The sequence below is a fragment of the Pteropus alecto genome, unplaced genomic scaffold (genome assembly GCF_000325575.1).
Source record: "Pteropus alecto unplaced genomic scaffold, ASM32557v1 scaffold3, whole genome shotgun sequence".
NCBI lineage: Eukaryota > Metazoa > Chordata > Mammalia > Chiroptera > Pteropodidae > Pteropus > Pteropus alecto.
Genome location: NW_006442484.1, coordinates 35,438,899 through 35,453,803, shown reverse-complemented (window position 1 = coordinate 35,453,803; position 14,905 = coordinate 35,438,899). Strand labels below are relative to the sequence as shown.

Sequence of the window (14,905 nt, the reverse complement as noted above, 5' to 3'; positions counted from 1 at the left end):
ACAAAAAACTACATGAGCAGAGAAGAGGAAAGTAGTGAAAGTAACATGAGATATCTCTGGAGTGGCATTTCATCATTTGTCAAGCAAATGGTATCTGTCTTGCATGGCACACATTCATTAAGTGGGAGAATCTGAATAGATGATAATAAATGGCAAAAATTGAGTCATCAAATAAGCAAATCTTCAATCTCAAGACAGGACCAAGTACATAAAAGATTAAATATTTCTGACAAAGAATAAAAAGAGAGAATTTTCGGGAAAGTTGACAGATTTTTGCTCCCTCCCGACACCCTATTAGAATAGACAGTATATTGATTTATTAAAGTCATAACCTTTAGAGAAAAAGAGAATGAGAGAAAGAAACAAAGGAACAAAATTAGGCAAGTTGGAAAAGTAAATTGACATGAGTTAACTAATCTAGAATTGAGAAAGTGGCTCCTTGAACTTGTAATAGAAAAGCTGAGAAACAGCCTAGTTATCCTGGAGGACCCCAAAAGTTTATGAATTTGTAGTACTTCTGTAAATCAGAGTGAAGGTAAGATAAAAACAGAAGGACTGGTTGAATGCCCACTTAAGGAGCATTTAGAGCCCCAAATCCCCTCCTTGCCTCAGCTCAGTGGATGACCGTTATGTCTGCTCCCACCCTAGTGGAAGGCATGGGTTTTATTCCCTGGAGAGGTCTCTGGATTGCACGATACCAGGCATAGTTGAAGACAGTGCTATCTACTAAAAACAAGGCACTTAAATGACAATTTACAAAAGACCAAGAGCCCTGCTGAGTCCTCCTTCCTCCTTTCCAGACAGAAGATTAACTGGACCAATCAGCCCAAAAGGAAACCCCTGAAAGATACTGACACCTAGTGTTGTACAACAAACTGCCCAGCGTAACCACCAGACACCAAAGTTTACAATGAACATCTAACCATATCTCAGAGCTTCTAACCAGTATTTTAGTTAACTATGAACAACGAAGGATCACCAGACACCCGGGAAAAGCATCTAATATGAAAGACAACCAAACAAACTAGAAAAAAATTGGGAGGAAACAAGGATTATGTAAAAAAAAAAAAAAAAAAAACTTTAAAAAATACAGTAAGTCTCAGAGAGATGAGGGAAGACATCGCCTTCCTGAAAAAAGAATGGCTCTTGGATTCTAAGAACATGACAGCAGAAATGACTCAATGGAAGGTTTAGAAAATAAAGATAAGGAAACTTCTCCCAAAGTAGAGGAAAATAAGAAATAGGAGAGAAAAGGTAAGTTATCCATTCCAAATAACAGGAATTCCAGAAAGAAAAAAAAATAGAGAAAACATCACAGAAGAAAATTTCCCAGAATTAAAGCAAATGAGTTCCCAAAGTGGGAGTGCCCACTGAGTTCCCCACACAACACAACTAGGCACATCTCTCTGAAATACCAGACTGGGAACAAAGAAGATTTTACAAGCCTGGAGAGAGGAAAAATAAACAACATACAAGAAGGAAACAGAAGATAAAGCAACAATGGAAGCTAGAAAGAATGGAGCAATACCTTTAAAATTTTAAGTGAAAATGATTTGTAACCTAGACTTCCATACCTGACCAATCACTTAATTCTGCGGATAGAATGAAAGCATTTTCAGATGAGGTCTCAAAAAATTTATCTCCCATGCATTCTTTCATTAAGAAGGTCATTAACGTTACATTTTATTGAATTTAAAAAGATGACAAGAGCTGAAGTTAAGGGGAGATCCAATTCCAGAGGGAGGAAAGATAGCTCTAGAATGGTGGTGAAGGAATGCCAGAATAATAGTTCTGCATAGACAGTAGAAATAGAAATAGAAATAGAAATAGAAATCTCCAGGATGATGATTCATTTCAGGCAAGTAAAAAGTTATATAAAGTAGAAAATTAATCATACCTATCAAAAGACACAAGAAGAGCATTTAGATAGGCAAATACTGATTATTGATCTAACGAAAGTTACTATATAGCTATATTGGATGGATGGGATGGTGGGAAGGGTTCCTATGTGGAGTGCAGGGACGAGGATGAGTTTAAGGTTGAGAGTTAAATTTTCATGCCCTACAGCAGGACAACAGTTGATAATCATGGAAACTGAAAATCAATAGTGATAAAAAGCATATTATTTTGAGGTCTGGAAGCAAATTTCTAAAGAATCGGCTGAAAAACTTGAAAGACTATGAGTGGTTAATGTTGGGGAGACAAATGCACAATAAACAGTTATTTTCGTAACAAGCTTTGCACAATTTTTTGACTCTTTAAACGACATGCACGTAAATCTGGGATAAAATTTTTTAAAATATTTTAAGTATGAAGACAAAATGTTAGAAAATGAATTTCCTATTCGAATTTCAAAAGAAGGGGGGAGAAAAGATCTCACGAGAATAAGTTCCACTAATTCCGGACTGTGTCAAACATTTCTGAAGTTCTTCTGCATCCACTTCACCATCCTGTTAAAAATAATTATAATTCAATTTAATATACAATTGTATAGCATATTAAAATGCTAGTTGGCTATTCTTGCCTAATCAATAAATATACTTTCTTCAAAACATTATTGTTTACCAGCTACAATAGAGATAATTATTGACAGCAAAGGCATATTACAGAACATTATGCAACATGAATAATTTTTCGCAATCAAATTATAACCTAGCAATTTTTCAAACATTTTAAATATAACCTTTTTCAGCTTCTGGAAAATAGCACAATCATTCTGTACTATAATAGCTCAAAATATCTTGTGAGAATCACTGTACTCCCTAAAATAGTTGGGAAAATGCCTAAAATGTGTTCAAAACAGTCTCAAAAACTTTCCCTTGATGCTAATTTTGGGGGGAGATTATTTCTAAAGGATATTGAAGAAGAAATTTTTTTCATCTCATCACTACCCCCAGCAAAACGTCAGAGTCCCCCTATAGTCTTGGTTTGAACTTTTAATGGGAAATAAAAAGGTTAATGCAAATAAATAACAATGGAAGTGAAACATGTCGAATATTCTCATGTTTCAGAATCTCATCATATTTTCCACAAATACAAAGAGTAATTTACTTGGAAACATCAAATACATTGTCGCGAATGCAAAACAATGGCTCTAATAAAGGATCAAGAAGGCGAATTTAAAACATTTTGTAAAAGTTCCAAGAAACAAACAAAAACAACTTTTACAAACTACTTATAAGAAGAATTATAAACACTCATATTCTGATCTTTAGCAAGGAATTCCTCATAATGAAAATTCCAGTGGTTCTCACAGGAATTTAAAAATACTGAGAAGGATTCTTCAATGAACTATCCATGTAGTACTTACTACACAGAATACCTAAGTGCTCCTTTCTCTGTCATGCATATTTTCTGGATTTTGCTTAAAATTTTTTAAATTCTGTAGTTAGAAAATTATACTTTAAGAAAATTAGCCTTCTTTTTGGATTCTAGACACAATCAAGGTGGGGACAATTACAAAACCACTACATATGGAAAGGTGGTATGGTGGGAGGAAAGGATGACATGGAAGGGGAACAAAAAGAGGAGGAGGAAATAAAAACTCCATGTGAAGTTTACGAACCAAAATTCCTAAATATATGGAAAAATCCAATGTTCAGAAAGACAAAGGTCAACAATTTTACAATAGATTCATATAATACGAAATTAATTTCATAGAGCAATCATTAAATTAAGTATGTTAAAATGTAGAGAAATAACTGAACAGATATCTTTCATTTAAAAAGAATAAGAAATTCATTTAACAAATATTTATTGAACAACCTATGTTCAAGCACTATTAAAAGGTCCAGGTATCAAACACTGTCCAAAACAAATTCTTCACCTTCACAGAGCTTACATTTTAGTAGGGGATGGGGGGGAAGGGGGAGGGAGGGGGGCGGAGGAGGAGACAATAAAGCTGAAATTACATATGACAATATTAACTGCTAAAGGAAAAATGCACCAGAATAAAAATAATAAAGAATATGTGCATGGGCCTTGTGGAAGACGCCAATGCTATTTTATAGAGATGGTTAAGGAAAGCCTCGCTGATAAAGTAGATTTTGAGAAAGATCTGAAGTAAAGGAACAAGCTATGCAGATATTCGAGGGAAGAGTGTTCTAGGCCTGAGGTGTCTAATATAGTAGCCACTAGCCATATGTCTCACTGGGCATTTTCATGGAATGTTCTATAAGTGTAAAATGCACACCAGATTTCCAAAACTTAGTAACAAAAAAAAAGTAAAATATCTAATTAATAAGTTTTATATTGATAACACTGATATGTTAGTATTTTTTGATATACTGGGTTAAATAAGTTATTAAAATTAATTTCACCAATCTTCCTACTTTGTAAGGTGTACTACTCAAGACTCTAAAACTATATATGTGGTTTGTATTTGTGGCTAGCATTATGTTTATTTTGGATAGTGCTGCTCTAGGCAAAGAAAACAAGTATAAATGTCAGAGGATGTTCTTGGTGTTGCTATAATCTTTACCCATTCACCCCTTCTTTCCCTCTATCACTCATTTCCTTCATGTCTTTCTCCGTAACTGGACAGAGATCTTCTAAGTCACTACTTGAGTTTTCTTTACCTTTGCATCTTAGGCCCCAGCACAGTATCTAGCACAAAGCAGGTTAGTTGTTTGGGAGAATGAAGACAATTACCACTGCTTCTAGGTTAAACTACAGTCATTTCTGACAGTTTGTTGCCATGTTCATTTACTATTTCAAAAGGTTGAAAATATTACAATTTCTCATTCAAATTTGGATTAAATTAAAAAACTAAAATCTAATATAATGAATGAAATTCGATGTGACATATACTTTTTTATAGAATGTTTGAAGTCAGAAAAAAAACATGAACAGCTCTGCTAAAAACTTTAACATCAAAAAGTATTCTCCTAGTAGACTACATCATACTCATCTTCCTACATTTTATGAAAACATGTTATCTTAATTGACTGACTAATAAGCAATGTCTTAATGTATTAATCGTTTTGGATCTCTTTACATGCAGTTTGAACTGATGAACATTATCAACTATAGAAACCCTCAACAAAATTAGGTAGCATTAGTGGTAGAAAATGGCATTTTCTAATTAAATAATAAGAGCTTTACGTAGATAATTAACAAAAAATTGCCATTGGTTAGGTTAACTGGTAGCAAGATTTTGAAATGATATTAAAGTTCAAATTTCTATTTATTCAGTTACTCAATCTTAATCGCCACGTATCCATCTATAATAGAAGTGTACATCCATCCTGCCCATCTCACAGAGATGCTGTGTGGAAAAGTGGAAGTGGTGTACACGCTCAAGTTAAAGCTGTTGGTACTACTGAGTCGCATGTATGTACATGTGTGTGTGCATATGTACATGTGTATATTTATGAAGGTACAAACCAGAATTTCCCTAATCAACTGAGGAGTGAATCATTACTGTTAAGTAAACATTATCCTGCAGAAAACTTTAACTGGACATTTCTCATAGAGCATCATTTATTGTAAGGCCTATGGAAAAAGAATACAGCTGCAGAGGAGTTCAGTAATTATGTTCTAGGACCATAATGTGTAAGTCTGATATTACACTTGATCTAAAGCTAGAAAAAAATTCAACATATAAAAGAATTATCTAAATATTTGAGCTAAAAATTAAAAAGAAGATAGTTTAAATATCCATCCAACACATTTATTGAATGACTAATATATTGTTAGTGCTCAATTGGTAAGGGAGAATATAACAAAGGCCATGCCCTAATGGAATTTAATTATTCAAATATACACAAGACAAAGTATCATATAATACAAACATAGCAAATCATTGTTGACCACTGTTACATTGAAATAGTTTGGAAGTTAAATAAAAGTCTCTAAATACATATGTTCAGTTCTTATGTTTTAAATTGTAATTTTATAATATTTTTATATCATATTAGATTAGATTAGATGGAATTCAGCTATAGATAACATATTTAGTCTAGTATTATACACTACTTAAAAGTTTCTTGCAGATAAGAATGGTATAATGTAAGAGTTATGATTCCATTTAGCTGAAAATAGAAAATGCTATTAAAGGGGCTTTAAACCAATAAGAGTTTATTATTTCATACAAGGAATCTGGGTCTAGGAAGAACAAGACTATAGAGTAACTTAATGACGCCATCAATTTCTTTACATTTTTCCACATTCCCCACCCATAAGCCTTTAACTCAAACTTGTTGCCTCAAAGTCACAAGATGGCAGCTGTACCTTCATACCTCAAGTCCTCTTTCCAGGCAAGAAGAATGAAGGAGCAAAAAAGGCTAACACTAGTTTCCAGAAAAGCTTTCCTCATTTGGAAAAAGGAAGTATCTCAAAGAAAATGTACCTATATCTCAATGGCCAGTCCTTTGGTACATGGCTACCTTTACTAGTTACAAAAGTATCTGAGATTGTGTTAGGCTTTCCAACTTCTACTACAAAAGAAAAAAGGAAGGGAGGTTGTGAATGAAAATGGAGTAGCCAAAACAAAGTGTCTGCCACATGTAATAATTCTATGTATATCCTCTATTTCTAGCAAAACATGTGAGACCTCGTGACCCTTACGTGAATACTGAATGAAAAAATGTTATCAGAGTTCCATGAAATTCTAACTACTCAATAAATCTTTCTTGCCGGTATAAAAGAGATATGACTAACACTCACATGTGAATCTCTGTCTCTGCTTATTAGTCTGGTATTTCACCTACATTCTGCCCTATTTTTTTGTTTTGTTTTACCTTTTCCTGATTTGCTTTACCATCAAGCCTCTCCCAGAACCATTCACAATTTACACGTCTCCTTTTAGATACTCTCACCAATCTTAGGGGATTTACATGGAGATCTCTTTTTCTAGATCCTCTCTGGGTCAGTCTCCACAAACTACCTTGTTTCCACTTTTACTTAAATGAATAGTGTGTCAGACATCATACTAACAGAATCTGTAAAATAAAATGACTATCTTCATCTCTAATTTCAGGAAAACAATTAGTATAGATAAGTTTAAAATGCAAATTTCATATACATTTATAATGAGTAAAAGAGTGGATATTTTAAACAGCAATCATTTTTTTTAAACTACTATTTGTTCATCTTACCTGTCCAGCAATAGCAGTGAAGTACATCCACACGGGGTCTCCTGCTGAGGGATAACTGTCAGAATAAGTTGGGTATCCGGAGTACCCACCAGGGAGCACATGTGGCCCTGTTCCTGGCATTGGCTGTCCCATTTGCATTCCTGGCATATGACCACTAAAATTTCCAAACTAAAAGCATAAAAAAGAAGTTATTAATACAAATGTTAGCTATTATCCACCAAAGTTGTATTAAAAGGAAATATTTATGAGTAGTTCATTTAAATGCAATAGAGTTACTGAAAGTTTCCAAATTCACTATCACGAAACTGTTAGCTACAAAACCCTAGATTTCCAGCATTAGGGCCTAATTCAGTTCTTAACATATGTTATCCAGCATTAAAAGGAGTGTGAAAGAAAAAAGCCTCTAGCCTCCAAGAATTGGAATCGAGCAGATGAACAGGAGGCACAATTTTAAAAAGTGTTTGCCATGAACATCACTGAAATAAACAAAAAATAAAAAATACAAGAAAATTTATCCTACAAGAAAACTAAGAAGTAGTATAACTCAAGACGTACTTAGAAGAACACATGGTGAAATACAATGAAATTGTGAATAAATCAAGGGAAACTGCATAGGGCCAAAACACCATCTCCACCAGAAAACTTTTATTTTTTAAAAAGCAAGAAATAGATCAATAAATACCAACAAATAGATCAATAAAGTGATAATTCCAACCATGGTTCTTTTCAAAACTAATAAGAACAAGAATACCAAAATAATAACCTGCAGCTAGTATTAGTGAGAGCTTTTCATATTCCAGGTAGTACTGGTTCTGAGTACTTTCTATGTATTATGTATTATGTGTTATGTATTATGTGATCTGATTTTCTACCAACTTTCTGAGGTATGAAAGTACCATGTCCTTTTTGCAGGTGAGGACCTGAAACTCAAAGAGGTTTCCTGAACTGGTAAAGCTCAAATTTAGACCATGATTCAAAAACAGATAGTCTGACCCCAGAGGCTAAATAGTTTGTTTCCTGCTACACCTCTGGTTTCTCTCATTGTCACACTGAAATTTGGTTATTATTTTTAATACCGTAGAAAAGTATTTTACTTGGTATTTTTCTGAGTCTGGAGGAAGTATTAAGATTATTCATTATTCCATATTGAACAAAAATATTTTCACCTGCATTCTTTTTTTTTAATATAGTGTTGCCCTTTAAAAATTTTTTTTTTAATTTTTCAATTATAGTTGATATTCAATGTTAGTTTCAGGTGTACAGCATAGTGGTTAGACATTAAATAACTTACAAAGTGATCCCCCTATAAGTCTAGTACCCTCCTGGCACCATACATAATTATTACAATATTACTGACTGTATTCTCTATGCTATACTTTACATTCCTGTAACTATTTTGTAACTGCCAATTTGTACTTCACTTGCATTCTTTAAGGATGAGTAGCGATTGCCAGAAGGCAAAAAGAGAAAAGGTTTAAAGAGGAAAAAAGAGGAAAGACAGGAGACTTTTGCAGTATTTTGAAAAGTTGCAGAATGAGATGTGGTAAGAGCAAAAGTATGAAGGAAGTATTGGAGCTCCAGGAAGTGTGTGCAAGAAGGTGGTCAAACTTAGATTATAAAGTACAAGAAAGGAAACAGAAAACATGAAAACAATATAATGGATTAAAAACTAAAAAACAAACAAAAAAAGATGTGATTGTTTAAAAGATACTTCTTAAAAAAAAGGGACAGATTATAAAAGGACAGGCCAATTTCAGGAATGAAAAAAGAAGAGTATATAACTAGAAATAGAATTTAAATTAAAAAATAATATTAACAATGCTATGAATACCTTTTTACCAAATATATTTGAAAATGTGGATGAAATGGGCCTTTTAAAATAATATAAATAACAAATATTGACTCAAGAAAAAAATTCCTATTTCTAACAATGGCAGGCTAGAATAATTTGATCAATTTTAACAAAAAATTATCAGTGTTGCAAAAACATTGTTTTTAAATCACCTGTTAAGGGGAAACTTCCAGGCCAATACTGCGGACAAGTCTAAACCCTGAGATAAACGGATTAGCAAAACTCCCAAAGCTTTTGCTCTGAGGGTATGTGGCAATTACCAACACTTAGGGGTTGGTTCCAAGGCCTCCAGGGATATGGAGGGCAACCAAGGCCTGGGGCATATCCAAGACTTTAAGGCTTATTTGACACCCTCAAAGAAACATTGTTTTGCACATTTTTGAATCTTTAATATTATCTTTGATTCCTAATTTCTTCCCCAAAATTTGCAAACTTCTCGTCCATTTTGTGAGAGTTGCTTTACTTAAAACTAGATTATATTTGTAACTCCAGAGCACTCTGCACATATAAACTGTAGTAAATCACAATATGCTGAAAGGAAAATTAGTAATTTCACATTTTTCCCTTTAGTCTTTGAACTCATTTTTTATTCTATTCCAGGAATATCACATTTGTATAAGATTTTTATGCTTAAAATGTATTTTTATGTTTGGAAATACTGATCACCCTATATACTTAAAATAAAAATATGTATATAAATTGAAATTTTAAAATTTGTTTCATTTCCTGTGACCATAAAAGGAAAAAAAGTCCCTTTAGATTGATTTAAAAAAGTTTCATTAGTATACAATTAGTAAAAAAAATTACAATTTTGATAAATTACTAAACAAGAAACTAAAAATTTATTTGAAATGCATTTCCTAATGATGTGAATCATCTACTTAAAGTGTAATATCAAAACAAATAGGTCTAGCAGCTAACATATTTTATTAAAAGAATATAGAAAACATTAATAAGATGTGGATTGACTATAATTAATGATTTATAAAACAGTTTTAACTATCTTATATATTTTGACTAAAAAAATGTAAGTTGTATCAATAAATTTTATCCAATGCATTTTAAAATATTTCCATCACATTTAAAAGAATCTCTGTTTCAGCTGTTTGAAGGTAATTTCTTTCCACTACTAATGATGAGAATGAGAATAGCTGAAAAGAGTTGCTATGTTTAATTAAATAGAAAGGGGCATTTAAATGTTCAAAACACACACAGGTGTTTCTCTTTGCTCTTGTAGAACTCTCCATCACATACAAGCACTCTGACAGAAGGAAGTAGCGAATTCTTTTGAATGAAAATGTATTACTCTCACCATTTCACTTTACATATATGACTTCAGAACATACAACAGAAGTGAAAATACCGTGTTTCTAACACCAAGCTTCACCCTACTGAAAACATGTAGAAAGTAGGGAAATCTTAAAAGCCCCGCTGGTTTACACTACCTTGACTAATGTTTAAAGACAGCTTTACCCTCCTTAGGCACCTTAAACTTTCTTAATAAGTTTTAGGACTGATGAGAGGTAGACGTAGTAAAAATAGAAGAGGCAGGAGGAACTCCAGCAAGTTTTCAAGCAAATCAGTTTTAGGAACGAGTATGTGTGGAAGTTGACAGTCTGGAAATTCATTCCCTTAAAAAAAATATTCCCGCATACTCCCAGGGCTAGAGATAAACATATGACAGTGTTAAGTCCTACATTAAATATTAGTAAAGCACAATTTCTTTCTAGGTATAAACAAGTACAATTAAAATTGTAAATATGTTATTTTCTACCCACGCCCCAATGGATTACCCCTCGCGCCCATTTTTTGAACACAAAGTGTGCTCACCCCACTTTAGAGATCATTGACATAAACACTGAAGGTTGAGCTCCTTCCTAAAAAAAAACTAACAGTATACTACAATTAGAACTTCTCCCAAAAGTGATACAAAATGAGTTATATAAGAAAGGGTAACCCTCCCCACATCCCCAAAAGTCTAGAACAGACATAGAGATTAGGAGGCATTTAGCATATATTAATTCATTCATAAGCAATTTAAAGGACAGAAAACAAATGGTCAAAAAATTCAGAAAGAGGACGTCTAGCAAAACAGTGGCGTGTATGGGTGAGGTAGGGAACAAAAGATTACTGGAACAGGAAAAGGGTGTTTATTCCTCCGTTCCAGGAAAGAAATTTCTAAAAACACATCACAATTCTTGGCTCCACAAAGACACGCCTAAAGGACCCTCAGGGACCAGAACACCTGCGGCTCCGGGGATGGCGGGGTCTCATTTTCCAGCACCGCAAGGTGTATGAGCGCCACGATGTACTAGACGCCAGCAAAACAGCAGGGCCTGAAAGCGGACGGAGGATGTCGGCATCGCCAGCAGGGGTACCACACCCCGCGGGGGCCGCGGTGAAGTAGCCAGGACTCACCCCTCCTCCGTATCCCGGGTAGGCCATGACAGGCGGAGCGTCACGCTTCTCCTTTAGAGTCTGCGTCTGCCCTGCAGAGTGAAAAGCCCAAGTGCTGATGCAGGTGCAGGTGAGACTGAAAGACTCTCTTAGAGGACAGTTTACTTCCCACCTTCTACCCCCGGCCCGCCCCCTCCTGGAGTCCCGCCCCACCGTGCTCGGTTCCGATTGGCTGAGAACCGCCCGTCGGAGTCCGCCCTGCCGAAACCCGCCCCTTTCCGGAGTCTAGCCCCACCCATCTCATCTCTGATTAGCTTCACGCGCCCAGCCCCTACCTGCTCTGCTCCTATTGGTTCACTCAGGTCTCGCGCTCTCTCCCTACTAAAGCGCGAAGAAGATTTTGCAAGGGTTACTTTCTCCCTCTTTGAGAAAGCTTTTCAGAGTTGTTTCTTATTTCCGTAGAAGCCACATACCAACCATCACTTCTTTTAACCTAATCCCCAGTTTTTTTTGTGGACTTTCAAAACTTGCAGAGCTAAATTTATTTTTGAGTAGCGTTGATATCACATAAACAGCATTTTGAAACCTTTACCTCTGCCCCAACGGGAGTGCTTCTGAGCTAAAACCCACTTGACCTCCAAATTTAATAAAAAGTTATTTGCAGTTTGATACATAAAGGGTAACTAGAGTTGCCAGATTTAGCAAATAAAAATACAGGATATCCAGTTTCAAATAAACTGAATTTTTATAAGTATGTCTCAAATATTGCAGGAGACATACACTTATACTAAAAAATTCACTGTTTATACATTGATAATATACAGAACATCCTGTATATTATTTGGTACCCTACTAATGACTCAACCTTTGGTCACTCTTAAGATGTACCTCCTAATTATATCCACCGAGAAGAACATCTTGGTATTTATCACTCGGCAAAACGTTAAATGCTCAATTATTTAATTTATTAAGTAATAGTAATTGACAATTCTGTTTTTCTCCAAAACTTAAATGTGTAGCTCCAGCTTTAAAAGGACAGGACACATACATACACACGTGACACGATAGTTGAAGCTTTAGCTTAAAAACAAACAAAAAAACCAGAATTATATTATTTTGAGTTATCTCTAATGAATAAGACAACTGCTAAAACGTATCTTTAAAATAAGGATGTGGGGGAAAGAGTTAATTATTAGCAGAGGAAATAAACCTTGCAAAGCTGAGCAACTGTTGCTCAGTTTCATTACAGAAGAGAAACATTTTGAACCTTGTAAAGCCTAATTTCATAAGGAAGAGGCAGAGGAAAAGGAAGATTGCTAAGGTACAAGCCACTGTTGAGAAAATATGTGTTAGTTCCTCTAACACAGTAAAAAATACTTTAGCTGGTAAGGTTAAATTATTAGCATAAATAAATAAATGGAGGGAGATGGAAAAACAATATGAGGAAAGAACATACGATTCATCAAAGCATCAAGTGATAAAGCACTACAAAGCAAAACAAATATTTGCAAAGTTTTATTCTAATTAATTAACTAAATATTCAAAGAAATGCTCAGAAAGGATCCAGGATTTTACATTTACAATGTTAGTCCAAATATCTGGTCAGAATTTTTGTACATCTTTTCATCATAATAGCCTTATTGATGCATTATATTTGTGTATGTTGGAGTCAAGTCTCCATGGCTCTCTTGCATTTTTACACAAATAGTTTCAAAAATAAGGATAGTATTTCCTTCAAGGAAAGATTTGTTGCAGGATAGCAAAGATCATCTCTCCCTCAAAATTAAAGATTGGGCAGGTTTGCTAGCAGGACTTTCCTAGCTTGGAGTTCCTCCATTCTGAAACAAACCCACTAATTGTGCAGCACCCACCTAGCAGTTTCATTTTGTCTTGTGGGACTTGGGAGCAAAAGGACTCTAAGAGAGTACAAAGTTCCTGCTGCCTGTTGTGCTTTGAGTAATAAAGTCCTTAGTTTCTAACAGAAGAATTTCATATCTTGTCAATTTCTGTGAAACTGTGCTACTCATTAGCTTGCAAGTAGGACGAAATACCAGTCCTTATAGTTCTTGGCAATGTATATCTTTTTTAGAGAAAGAGCTACCCAGGATTATTTCTACTGAAGGATAGCAGAATATGCCATCTCAAACTATGCCACTTTGACATACGATTATTTTGAACTGAAGACAATTGAGAAGAAATAAGAAAAGCTCTCTACTCCCTGTTTGCCTAAAAAAGGACATACATTTACAAAAATGTCCCTCCTCATAGTTTGGTGGGGTTTTTTGTAATTTTTCACTTCCCTGACAATACAGAGCCCCACTTACCCCTTCTCCATTCTTGTTTCTCCTTTCAAAATGCCCAATCACCTCTGTACAAATCAGAGTTGAGTTTAATTCATGCTGAAGTCTTTTCGCTATTATTATTTTTATTATTTCCTTGTTATTAATAGTATATTACCAATTAAAATCATCCTTACCACTTTAACTAGTGTCTAGCTTTGTTTATCTTTGCCATTGGTGGAGACTGGAGGGAGAGCTGTTTGGAATGGCCAAATCAAAAATCAATATTGAACATGTTCAATTTGAGATGCTTATAAGACTAAGTGACAGTGTCATGTAGGTAATTGATCTAAGCAGCTGGCTGGAGTACCAGTTTAGCTAGTGAGGGGCCTACCAATCACCCAAGATATGCATCTTAATGAACTTTGTTATTCTCCACTTGGTACATATGCAGCAACTGTTGAGAAGCAGTGAAGTGGGAAGTGTTCCTCCAAAAGGGCCTTAAAATGAAAGTTAATTGCTAATGCTGGTAATAGGAGTTAAAGGGGCCCAAAAAATTAGTGCCTTTTGACATCATATTCATCAAAATTAATGAATAATAGAAGTAGCTTTATGATCTAGTGTATTAAAGGCGTAACTTATTATATGTGCAAAATGGTTCTGGCAACCTTTAAATCCACGTAGCTTGAGAAACTACATACAGTGTCCTAGCCAGCTTGCTGCCATAACAAAATATCGTAGACTGAGTGGCTTAAACAACAGAAATTTATTCCTCACAGTTCTGGAAATTGAAAGTCCAAGATAAAGGTGTCAATAAGGTGAGGTCTAGTGAGAACTCTCTCCTTGGGTTCAAATGGATGCCTTCTCACTGTGTTCACACATAGCCTTTCTTCAGCATATGAGAGAGACAGAAAGCAAGTGCTCTGCTATCTCTTCTTATAAGGACGCTAATCCCATCATGATGGTCACATCTTCATAATCTCACCTAAGGCTCATTACCATTCAATGACTCCATTTGTAAATGCCATTGCACTAGGGGGTAGGGCTTCAATAAATGAATTTTAGGGGCACAGTTCAGTCTATGGCGCATAATATCTGAAAGGTGAGGAAGAAGATACACTTAGTCATAATATCCACTGCTGTGTTCTCACTTTCAATCCACTCTAGTATTTATTTCATGCTAAAATGTATTCACATAGATTTCATGCCATAGTTTTAATTGATATACATGCAATAATTATCGTACTTTCCCCAGAAATTATTCATTGTGTTTTTAATAA

At 34.7% G+C, this 14,905-nt stretch overlaps 1 protein-coding gene across 5 annotated transcripts in view; it reads right to left on the bottom strand.

Moving 5' to 3' along the window:
- GCA (grancalcin) overlaps positions 1-14,905 on the bottom strand; it is a 32,952-nt gene that overhangs the window by 5,416 nt on the left and 12,631 nt on the right. For 3 of the 5 annotated variants that reach the window (XM_025039278.1, XM_006921129.3, XM_025039277.1), the window contains 3 exons: positions 11,368-11,438; positions 7,098-7,265; positions 2,381-2,450 (listed from right to left, as the gene is read on the bottom strand). In XM_025039278.1, coding sequence (XP_024895046.1) covers positions 2,381-2,450; positions 7,098-7,265; positions 11,368-11,438 — 309 coding nt within the window. Of the gene's footprint in view, positions 1-2,380; positions 2,451-7,097; positions 7,266-11,194; positions 11,290-11,367; positions 11,439-14,905 lie in introns of those variants that run through there. The other 2 variants (XM_025039280.1, XM_025039279.1) reach the window with 2 other exon arrangements.